Genomic DNA, 20,404 nt, shown 5'->3' with positions numbered 1-20,404 from the left:
CTCAATTGTTTTGATAAATAGTGAAACATGAAAAACACAGGGAAGGAGGAAAAGCACACTAAACACTACTGGTCGTCAACCATTCTCAGAGCAGACTGCTTGTGTTTTTCAGAAGCTTTCCTGTGATGAGTGAAATCTTAAAATGGGAAAATGTGTCGTTACCCTCACTTCCTAAACTGCAAGTTGGGCATTACTGGACTGATCAGGATAGTTTGCTTCCAGAACATTCTGACTTCTTTGTAGCTTTTAACTAGTTCTCTGCTAATCTTCTTTAGTTAGTCTTCGTTCGCACAGCTATAGGACCCTTCATCTAGCACTGCTGTGCTCAAACTATTACGGAAGTAACCGGGGGTGGGGAGCTAAGGTGAGATTAACTGAGTTAGGCCTTTGGGGACCTCAGCTGTTAAGGCCTAGGTAAAATGTTAAGGCCTAGATGACTATTACTTGTCTAGCCTTCCATTTTGTGCTGTTACTAATGTCATAAGGAAACTTTCTCATATGCTGTTACTAGGATATTCTGTGTTTTGGTGCTCTTGGAACCAATCACAACAGAAAACCAGTTAGAACTGCTTTGTACAGTTCAGCTCCATAAAAAGCTTGGACCCAAACCAACTGCCAGGCAGTACTTCCTGTACCCGTGTACGAGCTTTAATGGTGTTTGTCTTTATCAGATTCTCTTGGGATGGGCCCTAGTATAAGAGAGACACTCAAACAACATAAGAAACTATTTGAAATAAGACTTCCATTTTGAGTAGGGGTTGAATAAAGTTTAAGTTCCCAAGAACTCCCTGGGTAACTGACATCCACTAGGCAGAAAGAGACATGTATGTGAGTGACTGACATCATGGTTGGCAAGTTAAATCATGACGAGGCAAATTCCCTGATGTAATTGAATATCCCAACCAATGGGAACAGGAGATAAAAAAAAAAAAAGACATGTTCCTATGACATCCCCACCCCTAAATCCTGATTGGTGGAATACGTTGGCATGGGCGTTTGTAGATCTCTGGTTTAGAAGTTCTACAGGATCCTGACACAAGGTGGAAGTTCAGCTCCCCAGTCTTCACTGTAGCCCCGATTGATTAGTCCTGAGGCGTATGCTAAATAATTCCTGTCTGCCTGAGGTCAGTTTCATGTGGTTTGTGAGGTGGCTCCTGGACCCCAACACCACCAGTGAGGCCACACATGGAAAGACCCCTTTGATTTGTGTCAGGTCTGGATAACCATATTCCAGCAGAAATGATAGTTTCAACTTATTTTTAGTTTGTACCTCTTCCCGAACCGCATGATAACACATGATTTCCTTCACCAGGAATTTAAAGCACTATGATTGAATAATTTTAGAATCAAAGGGAAATCCATAACTGTTCTATTATTAGCAGTGGAAACTGAAACCATCGTTACTCTTTTCCAGTCTTTTTTCCTATCAGTAGTTCATTGGTATCACCCTCTTCCCAGACACCTACCTGTCTCATCTCAGCCTTTTGCTGCCTGCCTGCCTGCCTGCCTGCCTGCCTGCCTGCCTGCCTGCCTGCCTGCCTGCCTGCCTGCCTGCCTGCCTATCTATCTATCTATCTATCTATCTATCTATCTATCTATCTATCTATCTATCTATCTATGTGAGACAAGGTTCATTCAGGCTGGCCTCAACGCTGCCTCCCGAGTGCTGGAATTATAGGCACATGTCGTCATTCTTCATGCTTGGCTCTTGATGTGGTTTTGGGAACTGAAAGCAAGGTCTTCTGCATGGAGGCACGTGCCCTATGAGCAGTAACAAACACCCACAACGGTCTTTAAGGGACGGCATAGGTAAGTACTGGGAATTGAACCTTGTGTACTGGACAAGCACTTTAATTTTCTTCATTGTAGCCTAACGGGGTGGCACACACTTTTAATCCCAGCACTCAGGAAGCAGAGGCAGGTGGATCTCTTAGTTTTAAGCCAGCCAGGTCTACAGAACAAATTCCAGGACAGACAGATCTACACAGAGAATCCTATCTAAACAAACAAACAAAACAACCCCAAAACAAGAATAAAACAAACATCTGCATTGTGTCAGGCATCAGGTCCCTCCTGTTCTAAAACCAATTTATGTCTAGAATTTGCATCGTTTTTTCCTTATTCCCACTCCCAGATCAAGCCTACTCCATCATCTTCAGTAGTTTCCATCTCCCCACATCGCCCGCCGCCACAAATGCCCGTGTCATCCACTGGCACTCAGGGCATGGCGTAGAGGGAAGCATCTGACTCAGGATCAGCACATTCCGTCAGCCTGGGAGGCCGTTAGCACATGCTCCACTGTTGTTCTGCTCACCTCTCATTTGCTGTCACCAGAGAACAAGCTCCTGCTGTGTGTGCACGACAGAGAACACAGCCGGATCCCATTGCCTTCAGAAATGTGGTGCTTCTGCACACGAACACGCTTCCTTAATACAGCTTTGTTGAGACGGGTTTGCCAGGTGGCACTGAGAGGACTACATAGGGCTGGTCCTGAACTTGCAATCCTCCAATATCAGCCCTTTAGGTGTGAGAATTACAGGTACCAGCCACAACATGTAGTATTACAGAACTTTCTTGGATCCGTCAGCCACCAAATAAAGACACAAAGACTTATTTTTATTATAGCTCAGGTCTTAGCTTAAGCTCCCTCCCAGCTAGCTCATCTAACGTATCCATGTATTCTAGTCCACATCTGCTCCTTGTTACCTCTCCCTCACTCTCCTTGTTACCTGTCTGACTCTCCCCGTGTCATGCTGTGGATCGTCCCACCAGGATTCTGCTCCTCAAGGTCCCTATACCTGCCTGGAAGTCTCGCCTTCCCTTTCCTTCCTCAGCTACTGGCTGTCAGCCAACATTAAGCCAATCACTTGGAGTGGTGTGGCTTTGACAGAGGAGGTTTGTGACTCAGGGGTTTGAGGTCAAGCCAGTTCACTTCTGCTGTCTGTGGATCAAGATGCGGACCTCTTGGCTCCTTTGCCAGCACCATGTCTACCTGCGTGGTGCCATGCTTGCTGCCATGTTGAGACTGGACTGAGCCTCTGAACTGTAAGCCAGCCACAGTGGAATGGTTTCCTTTATAAGTTGCTTTGATCATGGTGTCTTTTCACAGCAATAAAATTCAAACTAAACCAACCCACAACCAAGTATTCAGACAGAGCCTTTGGGGACCATTCTCGTTCAAAGCAGCACACTCTACTAGCCTCCATGGGTGTGTAGCCATATTATAATGTAAAATTCACTTGGTCCAACTTCAAAGGTCCGCATAGTCTTTCATAGTCTTAACATTGTTCATCTCTGGCCTCACATGTACAGTTCTGTGTACATACTTATACACGCATACACACAGAATCTCAAATGAGAGAGAGCGAGTGAGTGAGAGAAAGCGAGAGAGCGAGAGAGCGAGAGAGCGAGAGAGCGAGAGAGCGAGAGAGAGAGAGAGAGAGAGGATCCCAAAGATCAAACAAGCCAGGCATGGTGGTTCTTGTTTGTAATCTCACAGCAGGATCCACAGGCAGCAGGAAAAGTGAGAGACACTGGGCTTGACTTGACCTTTTGAAACCTCAAAGCCCACCCCTAGCAACATACATGCTCCAACCAGGCCACTCCTCCTATTCCTTCTCAAGCAGTGCCACATCCTGATGAGCAAGCCTTCAAATACATGAGCCTATAGTGGCCATTCTTGTTCAAACCACTGCAGTAGCTAAGGCATGTTAATCTCAGTTATTGTTCCACATGCATAGTCACCCCTTTTTGGAGATAAGATTTCCTGCTCACCTGGAAGTCTTCCAGGTAAGTAAGGTACACTGGGATCCTGAGAGCCTGTCTCCTCTTCATGGGTGTTGAAATGAAAGTGTGTGCTGCCTTAACTAACTTTTTCCCCCCTTCAAGAATTCTGTGTTCAGGAATCAGACTGAGGTCCTAGAGCTTGGGAGGCAAGCACTTTGCTGACTGTGTTATTTCCCCAGTCCCTGCAGTCATCTCTAAAACCTGTTTTTATTTATAGTATCAGTTGTGAATCCAATTATGTATTGTACTGTACATTGAAAGACAATCGCTGCAGACCTGATGTAAATCTTCCCACAGTACTTCTGTTTCCAGAGTTAAAAGGCGACTCCAGCCTCTACTCACCATGGCTCTGCTCCCTGCCTACCTTCTAGAATTTTCTTTTACATGCTATCATCTAGTTCATTTGAGATCCCAAACATACCAGTCTCTTCCTCCTTGATTCCTTTGTATTTCTATCTTATTTTCTTTCAGTATTTTTCTGTTTTACAGAGCTGTCTCATGTAATCTGAGGATGCCCCTCCTTAACCATCCAACAGGAAAAGCCCTGTCTTCCTGCCCCAGGAAAGCCAGCACTCTCTCCCTCATTCCGCCACTTTATGTAGCTCACTTAGGATCTGAACTTGGACAAATCATCCTTTATTTACTCACGATCATTCAATGGTATCAGTTAATTAGGAACATGGGCACCATTGAACAGAACTGTCTTCAGTTTTATAAAGATTTTATTTGCCAATGCAGAAAGGTACGTTTTTGGTATTTTTCTTTAAACCATGACTGTGGGTGGACTGTGTTCTACCACTCTTCCTTAGGTATCAGAGTCCATTCCCTTTGCTTAATGTGTGCTATATGTTGGTACAGGCAGGCCACCTCTGGTGGAACTGCAGCCTCGGTGCCTGGAACTACATCTGGAAAACAGTAGGGTCTTCACATTGACCTTATTGAGTAATCTGTCCTCTTTCTCCTGACATCAGCAGGAAGATAATTCTGGTGACACTGTGGAAGGCTGTCTGAGACACTGTAGAGACTCATAGGATGGGGCTGGACCACAGAGGGAGACATCAGAGGACCTAACAGGAAAGCCCAGCACTGACTGCTGTTGGAGTCACTGGAAGTCCTAGCTTGGAGCCCTGGCTTTGACACTGCTCCACACTTGGCTTGCTCTCTTGCTGGTTTCCCTGTGTGCTCTCACATTAGCTCTAACCTACTTGCAGAGGTCTTCTGAGACTGTTACCTACTATGGGATGAGATACTGATACCCTGGGAATTGAACCGTGCATGCCAAACACTGAAAAGCAGGCTCAAAGGCTGTGAGAACTATGAGCTCCACTGGCTCACTAGTCTTCAGTTGGCACTTGTACCACGTGGCACACAGTATAGATAAATCAGTAACATGTCTTTCCTGTGGTTTCTTTTGCCCCCCACCCCCACTTTGATATTACAAGGATTATTTCTTTCTTCCCTTTTCGACGGAGCACGGAAAAGCTATCTGTTTGGATCACTCATCGGTTCGCCTGCTCAGTCAGGTGGCGAGACTGTTTATTTCCATGTCAGCTGCTCGGCCATCCCTACTTTGCTGGCACTTTTTGGGCTGGTCTGACTTGGAGGGTATTGGTCTGCCTTGGTCCCTGCCATTTCTTCAGATTCATGGCCACCAAGCAGCCTTGGGAGGGGAACATCCCAAGTACAGAATCCTGAGGATTGACAGACAGCAGTCCAAGAGAGGCTCACTGAGCCAGAGGGACTGGAAAGTGGGAGGATGTGAGTCGGATCAACAGTTACTTAGCAGCAGCTGAGTACAGCACGCGTGCAGTTGTTATAGCGGTTACTTCAACCCAAAGTGCTTCCTGAAGGGCAAATGGGACCGCTGTGAGAGAGCATCCGTGATGCCTGGTCTACATTTGGCGCCACACAATTTGAAGTGTGGCCTCGTAGCCCTCCAGGAATCACAAAGAAGAGCGCATGCGCACTGAGGTCTGCATCCCCACACAGTATCAGAGCTGATATTAGGACATCAAAGAATGAGATTTTTTTAAAATGACAGTAGAAGTGGAATGTGTTCCACTGACTTTAATTAGGCGCCAGACATCTCTTTTCCCTTGGTAAAAGTCTACTCTGTGTGGGATTGGCAGGGGACTTCAAGTGGACGGACCTGCAGGCTGCTCTGTTCCCTAGGAGACAAGACACAGACCAAATTGCTGAGCTTTGAGACTCCAGTTCCCCGGGTGGTTAGGTGTGTTCTGCGTTAAGGATTCCAACAGTTCCATAGCTCTGAGTTTACACAGGTAGAATGACTATGGGCCTACAGAATGACCCTCACCAATTCACCTTTTGGCCCTTGGGCCAGTCTTACTCAGGAAGGGTAGTCAAGCATTCAAGGCTACACGTGGGAGTGAAGCCCTAGCCTGTGAGCCTCCCCCTCAGACAAGCTGACTTTCCTCTTGGCCTGGAGCAGGTATTTATAGGCTTGCAGGGGGAAAGGAGGGTAATGTCTGCTCAGGCTCCCAGTGAGTCTATTAGCAATCGCAAAGCACAGGTGCTATGCCCAATCACTCATTTAATCCCCAAGACAAACTTCTCAGTGGGTGGTACCCCCCAACCCCAACATCACAGACAAGTCACCTGGAGCTGGATGCTTTTCCTATGGAAATTTGGCTCTAACCTTAACCCTCTTTGGTCTGATCCTCAGGCATATTCTTGCTCTGGGGCAGATGAGGACAGACATTCTTGTGCATCCTATGTGGCAACATAGAAATTAGCCATTTCTGGCCGTTCCAAATAGCAAACAAATTTTAACACACTTTTATATAAAACTGACCTTTATTACAATTTAAAAAGAACAAAGACAAGTTAATAAGTGCCTTTAATTACAATGTACCTGCTATTTACAAGTAATTATACTTTTAATATACAGCTTGAGGAAGGTTCATTCCATGTGAACTAGAAGCCATCACAAGTTAAACTCCACCCTTTTATGACTATTCAGAGTTGACACATTAGCATCAGAGACAGAAAACAAACACCCGTGTCAGTTCCTTAAGTACCATTACCAAATGAAAAACCGTGATCTGGCCGTAGAAGAGTAGAAATATGCCCCGACTGAAACATGACAAAAAGTATTGCTATCATCTAATCCTAAATACAATGCACTGGATCATTAACAATGCAACACAATTTATATAGCACCGTTTAAGGAGATCAAAGCCTGTGTCCTTACATTATCTTACTTGTTCCCAAAACATCCCTATGAGGTAGGCAGTGGTTGGTAATCTTTATCCCCATCTTGTAATATGGAGAAACTGAGGCACAGAGAAGTTCAATCATTTGCTTGAGGTCACACAGTAAAGTTGATGGTGGAACAGGGACCATATAGCCCTGTGCTCGCCTCCAAAATGAATCATTCTCGTTAGACAAAACTGGACAATTTAATTTAACACATTAATTCACGTTTCCAAGAAAATTTAAAATGTGCTTTTCCCCCCTTCACCAGTACAAACTGTTGAAACACTGTAGGCAAGAACAGACAAGGGCAGACAGATTTATGCTTTGCTGGAAAGGTATGGGAGTCTTTTCTTTTACTCAAGGAGTTGATCTTCCTAGTGGAGACAGTTTAAAGTCCTTGGAGAAAATATCCTGAAAAGGCTCTTCTCCTGGCTTTCAGATTACAGCTTTAGTGGCCATGCTAAATTTTCCACAAACTCGGCTTATTCTTGAGTTACAAAGAAAATATCTAAATAAAAAGTTTAACCTTTGAGTTAAGAGTCCTCCTTTACACATTTACGGTTTACATGTTAAGACAGTGGTTCTCAGCCTGTGGGTCAAGACCCCTCTGGAGCTCTTCACCAGCCATCCTGCAGGTCAGACATTTACATTATGATTCATAACAGCATCAAAATTACAGTTATGAAGGAGCAACAAAACACTTAATGGTTGGGGGTCACCACAACTGTACTAAAGGGTCACAGCATTGGGAAGGTTGAGAACAACAAGCTTAGGAAGTGGGGACAGTGTATTTTGGAGAGAGAGTCAGGAGCTAATCACAACACATAGTTCAAATTTTGCTTTTTGAACTCCTTTAGAGTCAATTGTGTATTTGATACTTAAAAAAAGTACTAAAAATACATGGAACCATTGGAGTTCCAGACTCAACTCTCTAGACATCCATCCATCCATCCATCCATCCATCCTCCATCTTTCTTTAACTTTTTCTTTCTTTCTCTTTTTCATTTTTGGCATTTTTTATACAGCATCTCTACTAGACAAATACTGTGAATGCTTTCACATCCCTGGTTAGTTGGCAGGTCTCTGTGAAGTAACATGGAGGAATCAACTTCAGAGAGAGAGAGAGAGTGAGAGAGAGAGAGAGAGCAAGAGAGAAAGCGAGAGAGAAAGAGTATGAGAGAGAGTGAGAGCACCAGCCACAGTCACACATTACAGAGAGGCTGAACTTTGTGCCAGGTTCATTGACTGAGTTTACATGGAAAACACATAGAAATACGTTAGGAATGGTCAAAGTCACCAGCCTTGGCTTGGAGGTCAGTGTGCGACCTTCTCTTGGAGCCTGAGAAGCAGGGGATGGGAGATGGCCACTGCAGCTCAAAGTCAGTGGTTCCACAGGGGCTGGTGGTCGGTAGTGGAAGAGAATCAGGGCATCCTGTAGATATGGCACAGAGGTGATAGTTGGGGAGACATTCATCAGTGCGGACATGTCCGTGGCAAATGGACAAAGGAACGGTAGGCCATCTATGAGGGGAAGGAGACACTGACTTCACATCCTAGTCCTTCTGCCTCCTTAAGAGCATCAGACTCGGAAAAACTGACTTTATATCCCAGTTCTTCAGCCTCCTTAAGGGCATCAGAGTCAGGGGAAGAACCATAAAATTCTGAGGCTAGTGTGGATATTTATGAACATATAAAACAAAGGTTTAAGCATTTTCACATTTAACAAAAAGCTCCTTACTCCTTCATGAATGAGATGCTCAGACAGTTACACATATCTGCAGAGATAATTAGTAACTGCTGTGTCTTGAGTTACTTTGTACCTTACTTGAATGAGAGGATGAGAGGAGTACCTTCAAACTGGTTGGGAACCTAAGAGGCTTGTTACAGTCAACCATTCTTAGAAGGGAAGCGCTGCAATGAGAACTACACTGCACTTGTAAGTGTATTTATCTGGCTGTACTTGAAATCCCCACAAGTCACAAGGCATGCCAATGCAACAGGGTTATTGAATAGGTGGGCAACGTGACAGGATTTCCCTGTGCCAGTCTGACGAGGGACAGTCATCAACCTTTATAACACAGATACCCAGAACATTTTACTCAGAAGAGGGCCTGGCCTTGTAGCCCAGGTTGGTCTTGAATGTAAGACCTTCCTTCTTTCCTACTCTCCCTGTCACATGATAACAGGCATGGGCTGCCATGCCGAGTTCCTATATCTTAAACCAAACCAAGCCAGCCCTACAGAATAGCAATGCCAATCCAAGGGGAAAGTCTGTACTGGGATAAATGAATATTAAAGGAATGATCTTTAATACTGCCTTTTAAAGAAAATTATGCTGCCAATTTTATCTGAGAGTGAAAATCTGAATAAACATCTCTCAGTTAAGTGAAAGAACCTGAAGAACAACAAAACATAAATATTTAGAGGTAAGATGTAAAAATAATAAAAGACCCAAAAATTGAGCAAGACATAGGATTTAAAAAAACCATGCAGGGGTTGGGGATTTGGCTCAGTGGCAGAGCGCTTGCCTAGAAAGCGCAAGGCCCTGGGTTCGGTCCCCAGCTCCGGAAAAAAGAACCAAAAAAAAAAAAAAAAAAAAACATGCAGATGTCCTTTTTCTTCCAATTTTTAACATTTTATCTCCAAATTTTAGATAAAAATTCTATTTTTCTCTGCGTTCTGTACTGTAAGAGAAGCACTTGTGGCATAAGTGTGCCCACAGCAAGGAAAGATGACGCAAATGCCTCTATAAATGGATCCGCATTCCTCGCCGTGGGCACACACTCCTATTTTCACATCGGCCAGTCACTAACAGCAAACAGCACACTTTCAGTGTCCCCTTGGCACAGTGTCATACACCTCTTAGAGCTTCCAGGACATAGCTCTCCATGCAGACTGTGATTCCCACAGCCATCTCTCTCCTAAGCTGCCTGGGTACCGGAAACCAACACTGTCAGAGGAATGGCGCCCAGATCACGGGGACTCCCTTCTGTCATCACAGGGAGCACCGACCTCAATATTCCCATTTCCAAAACCCTGCTTCAGCCTGGCATCAGCCACTGCATCGGCACAGGACAGGCCTTGTAATCCTTGTTCCTTTATCACCTGCTGGGCCTGCTGGGAATGCTCGGGTTTAGCAAGGAATGGTTCTCCCATGTGGTATCTGCCCCCCCATACCTGGGAGGCCCCCTTGCCTCCCAGCCTGCCTGCCAGCCGGCTCAAGGTTTCTCTTCTGTTGCTTTAGGGCGAATCTCTTCCTTTCACACACCGAGTGAACACCTGTTTACAATCCTCTCGGCTGAATGCGCATTGAGTCACAGTGTGACAAAGCCGCCTCCAGACAGCACTGTCTTTCAATGGGAGAATTATGAACACAATTTGAAGTCTGAATGTATTCATTAGGAAAACTAAATGAAGCCAGCTCAAGAAGGCGTCTCATAATTACCAAATAAAACAACTGGAGAATGGTTCCTTTTACTTCTGCTCTTATGACACGAGTTCATCATGCTAGTAGGATAAACTTTCCAAATATGCAATAGAACACAGTCTAGTTAGTGCCAGGGCCAGCAACACTTCACACGCACATATGCACACCCATACACACATGTGCGTACACACAGCTCATCCCTGGTGAGGGCCCGGCTTGCTCTAACTCTACAGGGGAGAATCAAGGAAGAGAAGCACCAGGCGTCTGGGTGAACTGTTAGTTCTCTGTGTTGGGTGCCTACTGCTATTTTCCATTCAGTTAGAACTTACTGTGGGAGAATTCCATTCTGTTGAATTTACTGTAGGACACTTTTTGTTTTCTCACAAAGAATATCAGTATTATTTAGAAGTTTTGCAGACTTAGTGAGTGATTTAGATAAGGACAAGTCAAAAATATGCAGCCAACATAGTTATAAAAACAACTTTCTTTTAGAATTTCGGAAAGGTTCCACATAAGATAGTCTATGGTTTTTTCCTGATTTCCCTTTTGGGGAGTATGTGAAGCAGTGTAAAGTGCTTTCAAGCTTTTAGAAGTATTTAAACAAAAAGAAATAGCTACTTTTAATCTAGATAGGAAAATAATCTTATAATTTATTTCTATCTTTGTGGATAAGTTTATGTAAGCAGGATAATTGAATGCATGCTGTAGATGCAGTGGTGATGTTTGTGTGTAAGTCCAGCCTGCAGTGGACACAGTGGTGATGTTTAGGTGTAAGTCCAGCCTGCAGTGGACACAGTGGTGATGTTTAGGTGTAAGTCCACCCTGCAGTAGACACAGGGCTGATGTTTGTGTGTAAGTCCAGCCTGCAGTAGACGCAGTGGTGACGTTTAGGTGTAAGTCCAGCCTCCTTTTGATGATGATTTTTTGCACATTTAAACTCTGTAACATTTAGACTTTAAACTAAACTACAGGCTCCATCCAGCTCAGAGACAGGAACACGGAATATGGATTTCGAGCCAAGTAAAAGAATACAAGCTCACAGCAAACCAAAAGCCTGAACAATCAAGTCAAAGACGATGGCACAGCAGGAGATCCAGGGTAGCCCCGTGCTGAGGCTCAGCTGAGCAGAGCTGTGTCCCTCACATCTTCCAGTCCCAACCAGCTAGTGCTTGTCCTTTCAGAATTGGTGTTGGAGGGAGGGCCTTCTGGTTCCTTGTACAGAACACTGCCAGATGCATTTCATGACTATGTTGCATTTCATGTTTGGAAACTCTGGGGACATTCGGACAACAGGATTTCAAGACATGATTATTTATAATGAACCTATCTCTAAAGAGTTTTATACTTTAGAGATCACACCGGCTTCCCTGCAGGGACTAAAACATAACCGAGCTCCTGAGCTGTAAGGTGCCTGTAAGAATTTGCATGGTACAAGCACATGGCCCCGTGACATGGGTAGTACCACGTGATGAAGGGACCCTCGTAGCCTGAGAGATGTTTGGGCCAAACGCACTAATTCACAGCAGTGGAAATCAGTGGTTACAACAAGTCTTGCTCTTTACTGCTCCTGGGCTCCCAGGGTAGCCCCGTTAGTGCGTGACCAGCAGAGGCTAGGCCTACCCATGTGACATCTTCATGGATGACTAGGCTGATGTCAACAACATCTAAGAGAGTTTGCAGCTCCACGGGTGTGATCCACAACCAGGATGGAAACACAGGCCACAGCTGGTCACTTCACCCTCCCAGGCATGCTCCTTGTCACAGGGAGGGAAGCCAGCATGATTAATAAGTCACTAGAATAAGATGTCACACAGCAGTAGGACATGGTGTCCTCTCCCTTCATCTGTAGCCTGCACGTCAGCTAGGCTCCTTTTAAAATGAAAAGTGAACACGATTTCCAATGCCGGCCTCGGAAGATCCAGAGAGATGATTGAACTTTGTATCTGAGCTGCTTTAGCCACTGATTGTTGTGAGGCGATGAAAATCCGGGCAATTTGCATCAGCAGATACTGCACAGTGCACACCGCTGCTGGCGTGCTTAGGGTGTCGCTAGACTTCAGTGAAAGTCCGATACTTTCAGGAAGTTAGAAATTCCCAAGTCAGAGTCTGTTCTATTTTTAACACTGAGTACTTCAGCAGTGACATAGCTATTTATGTCCACCGCATTTTGCCACCAGTGCTGTCTGAGAAGCTGAGTCTTAACAAATCTTCAATGTTAAATTACTTGTTAGAGAAAAGAATAAAAACTGCTCATAATTATCTAGCTTATGTGCTTTGTGGTATCTTTTCAAAAAATGAGAGTATAAATCATTGTACATAAAATCCAAATAGTTAATATATATATATATCTTCTGGCACTTCTAGAAATTAGGCATTAAACATAAAACATCTTATAAATTTATATAATAAAATAAATGTTTACATTTTACTCAGATTACCATCAGATTACAGGAAAGTCACACGTGTGGGCAGCAAAGATCACTGGAAACACAAATTTATGTCTGCAGCCCTTTGGGGATAGACACCATGGCTGCCATCCACACATAAACATTAAGGCTCTGTTTGGAAGGGAGAGAGCGCTGGCTTTAAATAACAGCAGAAGTACCACAGTACTTACGGAAAATCCAAACACTGTTGGGGAAGGTTCTAAACATAAAACGTTAAAATGCATCTAAACTGACCTCATGTACCGTGTGAAGACTGCAGACGCAGAGTCCAAATGAGGAGCAAAGACCCCGAGACCCCAGGGACAGCCCACCCCACACCTCACAGCCTGAGCATCCAGACGCCCAGGGGCCAACAGGGCAGGTCTGGGAGGAGGGCGGGTTAGTGGGAAGCAGTTTCTCTGCAAGCTGACATTTAGCTGAAGGCCAGTGCAGGCCAGTGGGAGACCGTCCTTGGGATGAAGCACACATGGGAGGTTTCCAGTGTTTTAGCACAAGTAGCGGAGGGAAGGAGAGGAAGAAAACAGGGGTCCTCCACAGCCACAGAATTCCAGGCAGCTGGGATTTCAGCATGGGTGGGCGGGGCTCCACCTCCACCTCCTGCAGCCACAGCCAGGCTTCTTCTGTGGAGTGTGCAGGTCGGGGTACCAAGGGTTTCTTGGGAGCACGGAGGTTGCCTGCCCTGGAAGGCAGGTCCGTACCTTACTGTTTCAGAAAGCGGGAAACAGTTGTGAGCCCGCACTTGACTTCAGTTAACCAGAGTAGCATGAGAGCTGTCCATCACAGCCTCTTTCCGTTGCTAGAGCCTGGTGACATCCCTGCCTTGCTGCAAGTCCCCAATGCTCTCATAGTCATTCTCCTTGGGGACAAGGTGGCCATTGGTCCCCAGAGGGACCTTGTCGTCCTCTCTGTTTAGAGTCTGTATGGCTTCATAGTCAGGCTCTGGTTCCTCACCGGGCCTCCTTGCTGGTGGCAGCATGCTGATGCTGTTGGGAGTTTTCTCGAAGTCTTTCACAGTGGCATAGAGGTCGTTACAGGAAGATGATGACCTCTGAGGGGGACCCTGCGGGCACTGGCAGGTAGATTCCGGCCCAGGTTTGTGTGCCGATTGTCCAGGCTTATTCACTGAAGAATACATTGCTGAGATCTAGGGAACAGAGAGACATGAACAAGCCACCTGCCACTGTGACTCCCTCCTCCCCTTCTTGGTGACAAGCTATATACCCAGGGACATGCCCCACCCCCTGTAAGAGTTATATGTTACTAGAGAATAATTAAACTAGCTTCCTTTCTGTAGATGAGTCGTATTTGATTAACTCTCTAGAAACCAAGTTTTGTGGAGTTCTGGTGGGACCAGACGGAGCGCTTGTGGCTATAGAACATTGACTAGTGGGAGTTCAAGGAATCACAGAGGACTCAGTAGGAAGCAGTGTGTGAGCCAACGAGGGTGCTCCAGAGATACAAGCGAGAGCATGGAGGTTAGGAGGCCTCTGAAGAGCCTCAGCCATTGGCTATCCCTGTGAGAGTGGAGTGACAGAGGCGTCCCAGCTGACCCCCAGGTTCTGCCCTGTGTAGTTAGGGAAATGGGTAGAGGGAAGCCCTAGCCCTGGGAAAAGGAGCACCAGGGGAATGGATGCTCTGAGGAAAGTATGTCTTGAACTCCAACATCCTTCATTTTCCTGCACTGCACTCAAGAGTTCTCTGTTCAAGGCAGCATTCCTGCTTGTGTGGGGGTCTCCACAGGCACATGGGCCCACGCTGGGCCTTCCATTCCAGCTGTGTGCAACAGGCGCAGGGAAGATGTCTGGTGCTCTGTCGGAACCTAGCACGCTGTGGCTTCTACACTTAGAAGGCATCACTAAAAATCTCCTGAATTTTTACCCTGGTTCTTGGAAATTCCCCATCTGTTCTCGCTGGTTACCTCGAGTGATGTGAGTCTCAGCCGGTTCAGTTCATCTTTCCTGAGGAGACCAGCACCCAGCCTTCCTCAGGGAAACATTTCCCGTCTCCCACTCATCCTGACTTTCAGAATTTTCCAGCCTAGCGCTGATTTCCTTCTATGGCGGCTGCCCAGCTGTTGACTGAACTCTTTCTCCTTTTTCTTACCCTGTTCTTCCTCCTCTTCGTGTGGGCCAGCCCTTGCTCCAGCCTAGTGTCCTTCACTCTGCTTACCCACACGGCCTGCCATCTTTGTGTTTTACTGCCTATCATATATCTTCTCAACATGGGCAACCATCTCAACCTTGACATCTGAGCACAGGCCTGAGGGCTTGTCACATCTTTCAAACAAAGGAAACTACCACAGGACATTTATTCTTGGGGAGAAGCACTACTTTTTGTGGGGGGAGGAGTGGTGGGCAGGGTCTTGTGCATTCTGGGCTTCATTGAACTAAACATTCTCCAGCCTCCCAAGCGGGCACTGAGAATAACGGAGACTGTGTGGGCTAGATTGTTTTGTTTCAACTTGATATAAGTGGAATCATCTGACAGGAGAGAAAGAACCTCAATTGAAAAGGGGCCTTTGTACAACCAACTGTAGACAAGCCTGTAGGCCATTTTTTAAAATAAACGATTGGTGTGGGAGAGCCCAGCCCACTGTGGATGGCACCACCCCTAGGCAGGTGACAGTGGATTATATAAGAAAACAGGATTTCTTACATCAGTATTCCATGGCCTCTGACATCCCTCAGTAACAGAGTTTTAAGTCTTATGTAGCCCAGGCTAGCCTAATATAGCCAGGGCTGGCCTTGAACTCTTGATCCTCCTGCCTCTTACCTCCCATGTGACAGGACTGTACTTGTTTGCCACCAGAGGGAATTTGTGTTAACTGGGACTACAGACTTAGCTTCCTTTTATTTTTAACTTTTCTTTTGAAAGTTGCTTGTGTTTGTGAGTGCAGATGCCTGAGGATGCAGAGGCCCTGGATCCCTCTGGAGCTGGTGAGGCAGCTGCCACAGCTCAGGTAGGTTCTGGTTCTGAACTCCTGTGCAAGCGCAGCACACACCCTTAACTGCTAAACCATCTCTTCAGGTCTAGATGTCTACATTTTGTACAGATGTTATAGGTTATTTGAAAAGAATTGAAATTTACCTCCTCTTCTGTAAGAGTTGGGTCTTCTTCTCGAGACTTGTATGACAAGGAACTAAATCTCTGTCAAAAAAAAAAATATATAAACCAAAAAGTAAAGCAGTTTGAAGCCAATAGCTTAACCTAGCACACACGTGCATGTCCACACAAATGCTTTCAAGTGATTTCTACAGGATACGGGCAACTCTGTGTCTTCCGCATCAGCTGTTCCCGTGATCTTGGTGGCCCAGGGGCTTCACAGGTGTGCAGAGGTCTTCTGATGTTAGTGTTTGGTTCCTAACTGCCTCAAGGAAGGGCTGATCAGCAGTTCTACACAGAATACCAGCACTTAGATCCGACAGCCTGTGGGTATCACCAGGAAGAACCCCATGGCTCTCAGTTTCCCCTGACCTGTTTCAAGGTGAGCTTGGTTCCTGGTTCTTCCGTGATTTGCGCCCTGGTTTATTAACTATTTCTAACATATTTCTGACCTTAATTCTTGATTCCAACAAAAACATATCCATGCAAACTATCTCTCCCCCACCCTGACAGATGCTTCTCCATCTCCCAGTGTCCTTCATTGTCCCAGGCCTTAACTCCCTCTCTGTTCCTCTTTGTCCTCCGCCAGGTCAGCTTTCCTAATTCATCTCCTCTCTTTAATCCCAACCGATCTCAGTACTTGGTTGTGATGCAACTATCTGTTCCTCCTCCTCTTCATGTCCTCTTCCGCAGTCTCTCCTTCCCACGTTACCAGTGGGTGGGCCCTCAGCGAGGCTCCATGTCTCAGGCCACTTCTCTAAGGCAGACTCTACCCGAGCTTCCTCCTCGGCCCATCTACTTGGTGCTCATGGGCTGCTAGCTTCATTCTGAATTTCTCTGTACCCGTGTCCTTCGGTTCCTTCTTGGTTACCACAAACACAGTTGTTTGCTATGCACTGCACTCAGTCGTCCCTCCTACATACTGCATTCTGCCCTTCTACACTAATGTGGTGGCTTCTCCATCTCTCTTGTTCTGTCTACATCACCAGATCCCCTCCCTTGGTGGGGTCACCTCTACTTACACACAAACATGCTAGAATCAAAACAAGACAAACTCAACCGGACTTCCAGCTCTGTCTTCTTCTCACCATGGAACAACGAAGCCTCAGACTTTGCATCCATTCCAGCTGAGTTTCTACCCTCACTAGTCTGAGGAACTCTTCATTTGGTCTCACAGGATGGCCATATCAATATGATGGTGTGTCCTGTGACCTGTGGCTCCCTTTCCTGTTTTTGTCCCTGTTTTGGTCTCTCCTGCTATTCCCTCACCCTCAGAGCCCTGTTCTTGGGGCTCTTCTGGCCCTGGTTTACACTCATCAACCCTATACGTTTAAATACATTTCTGTACTGGTTCTCAACTGTACGAATCCAGCCCCAGCTTCCCTTTTAGACCAGCCATTCCCGGCTGCCCTGAGCTATGTCAATGTTGGGATCAGTCCTGCTCTCTAATGGCTACCCAGCCTTGCCCCAGCTCCTGCTTCTCTGTGATCCTCTAGCTGGGTTCCTGGTGGTTTCCTGTGCCCACCGACTATGCCAGCCTCAGTAACATTACCACCAGCCAAGCTCCTCTCACCCCGTCTCCTGCCTCTGTCCTGACCCTCCAGCTCTGGTTATTAGAGCAGGGGAGGCTTTCAGACATAGATTATACTGTATTATTCTACTTCAATCAGACTAGGAGCCCAGGCTATCTACATTTCCGCCTGTCTGCACACTGCTCTTGTCTTTGCCATTGCTCTTCCCTACCCCAGCCCTCCCTCTGTGTACCAGCCACTGATGCAACGTAGGGGCTTCCAAGTGAGCAAGCTGCACAGTGTCCCAAAGAGCACATGCGTAGCCTTCTTAGTCGCCCCTCAGCTCTGCCGAGGCTTACCCTGGCTTGCACTGAGGCAGATGCTAGCAACTCTGTCCAGGGGCCCCACCCCCACCCCTTCCCAAGCTCCCTTATTTTATTTTTTCCCTTTAAACTGTACGGTGGTTTAAAGGTGCAGTTCCACCTGACCTGGGATTTCCATTAATTTATGACTGTTCGCTGGTGTATTAATTGACACCTAGAGGGCCATATGGCACGCAGTAGATGCTTAATAAAACCTTTTGTTTCGATAAATGTTAAACATTTGAAATTCTTAATTCACACAAAATTGGAATTGTTTCCATGGGAGAGGATCACTTGCTCGTATAATGTGAAGGGATAATTTGAGCCTTAGATGTGTACTTCCAGTTTCTAATGTGAAATCTGGAGAACTGCTTACTAACAAGCGAGGCTTTTATCCTCCATGTGCTTGCCCATAAGAAGACTCAGCAGTTTAGGCAGTGGAAACTTGCATTGGCTTTGTAGTCTTTGGTTATCTGAAGGGTAGAAACTCCCACCCTTCATGGTCATGTCTACAGATACTTTTATGGGGCTTGCAACAGCTGATTATCACAGATAATGTAAAAAGTTGAAACAAACTCAGAATAGCGCACAGGATGACATCATAACGCACCCAACGCAGCCACAGGAGGGGTGGCCATCAGCGAAACGGTCGCTGCCTCTGCTGGGGCTGCAAAGGGCCGAGGGCAGCGACGGCTGGAAGATGATTTGCGGCTGTGTAGATTCTAGAAGTCTGCTATCAGCCGACTGAGGCAGAGCAGGCCTAGTTAATCTGTGAGGGCAAGCCGGCGTGCACAGTGGTTCCTCTGCAAGACACACGCGCTGAAGGTGGTGGACTACTGATGCAGCTTAGGTCTGCTGACTAAAACTTTAGAAATGACTTAAAAATATTGTTTAGGAGCTTGTGAAAACTAAGACCCGTTAGCTGGTGTACAGGAAAATATACAGAGAAGCTGATAGCGGGGACCCTGCTACTCGGACTCTCTGGAAAAGCCACTGTGCTTTGGGCTGTGTGGCTCTGAAAGGCTCAAGGTTACGATGCTGCCTGAGGACAAGAAGAGGGAGATGTCTGGTAAAGAACGTTGCCTATTTAGTTCCTAGTCTTCAAAATTTAGGCAATAATATTGGTCTAATAGAAATATAAGATCTGGAAACTGTCTAAATGAGATGCCGAGACAAGCTTTATAAACAAATATCTTTAGTCAGTTAAGGCTTAGAGAGTGAAAAAAATCCAAGCACAGCTGACTCCATACACACGCACGCACGCACGCACGCACGCACGCACGTCTCAGACAGATGACCTCATCCTGACAAAAGCCCTACCTTGCTGTGTCCACTGGGTGCTTCTGGAGCTTGCTCTTCTGCCCCGTGCTCTCCCTTCTCTGGAAGGTTGGCATTCTCATCCAGAAGTTTAACTGGGACAGGCGGTGGGGTTTCCTCATCCAGGTCACTGGACGTTCCCAGAATGCTCTCTGCATTTGTGCTGTGGCGGCACTTTTTGTTTCTGTCCACAGAGGCGTATTCAGCAAAGTCGGCCTTGCCCTCGGCGTGGGCCCCCTGAAGCTCCTTCAGGGCAGAAGTGGACTTGGACTTGCCGCCCTGGCTTTTGTCTGCCACCTCCTTGATTTCCTTCACTGTCTCATACAAGCAGTCCTCCACCATGTTCTCCTGGGAGGAACTATCCTTGAGCACCTCGTAGGGCCCCTCCACGCCGGGCCCGGAGTCCCCATCTGCAGCCCTGGCGGTGAGCATCGCGTCCACTGCGTTCTCAGGCGGGATTCTGGGCAGTTCCCGGCTCTGGTGGCACTTGGCCTTTCCCGTGCTGTCCTGGGAGTCCAGCAGATCTGAAGCTGAGGTCTGGACTTCCTCATAATGCTGCATGCAGGTCATTGTGCTGTCTTCTGAAAGAACTGAAGGGGCAGGGGTGTTAACAGCAGAGGAAGCCACCCCTAAAAACCAGTGAGTGGACCACCGCGTCATGCTTATGAACCTGGTTTTACCTGATGCTTAGCTGCAAACTCACTGGCAGTGCAGTCTTATTTCCATTACATTGAAAGGGGAGCTATTCACTGTATCCTTCCCAGTACCAGATTTAATAAATGATGTGGGTGTACTTGACTTATAGTTCATCCATTACGTATTACTCCTGCTGAAACCCATGTAGCCAGAGGGTTTGACAGGTACCAGGTGGGGCTTGGGGTGGGGCTGCTTAAAGAAGCCGAGGCAGGAAGACTGAATTCAAGACCAGGCTGGGTAAGCTAGCTCAAAATAAAAAGTGAATGGTGGGCTGAGGCCGTAACTCAGTGGTAGAGTACGTACTTCACACACAGGCCCTGGGTTTCACCCCCACTGTAGCATACAAAATTGACAAGTCCCGGGGCCAGACTCCAAGACTCTAAAAAATGGGGCACAAGAGCTGGCTTAGTGGTTAAGAGCACTGACTGCTCTTCCAGAGGTCCTGAGTTCAGTTCCCAGCAGCCACATGGTGGCTCACAACCATCTACCTGTGATGGGATCTGATGTTCTGGTTTGTCAGCGGATGGCTAGAGTGTA

The 20,404-nt window shown here is 46.5% G+C and overlaps 1 protein-coding gene and 1 long non-coding RNA gene across 3 annotated transcripts in view; one reads left to right on the top strand and one right to left on the bottom strand.

The window, feature by feature from the left end:
- Positions 1–1,021: 1,021 nt before the first annotated feature.
- Positions 1,022–3,130, top strand: LOC134485605 (uncharacterized). Its single transcript, XR_015674326.1, has 3 exons — positions 1,022–1,124; positions 1,459–1,809; positions 2,135–3,130. It is a non-coding gene; the product is annotated as an uncharacterized LOC134485605 (long non-coding RNA).
- Positions 3,131–6,584: 3,454 nt separating this feature from the next.
- Pag1 (phosphoprotein membrane anchor with glycosphingolipid microdomains 1) overlaps positions 6,585–20,404 on the bottom strand; it is a 141,805-nt gene continuing 127,985 nt past the window's right edge. For both annotated transcript variants that reach the window (NM_001439413.1, NM_022253.2), the window contains 3 exons: positions 19,175–19,761; positions 15,967–16,026; positions 6,585–14,023 (listed from right to left, as the gene is read on the bottom strand). In NM_001439413.1, coding sequence (NP_001426342.1) covers positions 13,676–14,023; positions 15,967–16,026; positions 19,175–19,761 — 995 coding nt within the window. In that variant the 3' untranslated portion in view covers positions 6,585–13,675. The remainder of the gene's footprint in view (positions 14,024–15,966; positions 16,027–19,174; positions 19,762–20,404) is intronic.

The sequence above is a fragment of the Rattus norvegicus genome, chromosome 2, assembly GCF_021556685.1.
Source record: "Rattus norvegicus strain SHRSP/BbbUtx chromosome 2, alternate assembly SHRSP_T2T, whole genome shotgun sequence".
In the NCBI taxonomy this organism is placed as follows: Eukaryota; Metazoa; Chordata; class Mammalia; order Rodentia; family Muridae; genus Rattus; species Rattus norvegicus.
The sequence above is the reverse complement of the archived record's forward strand: the minus strand, read 5'-3'. Positions and strand labels throughout refer to the sequence as shown.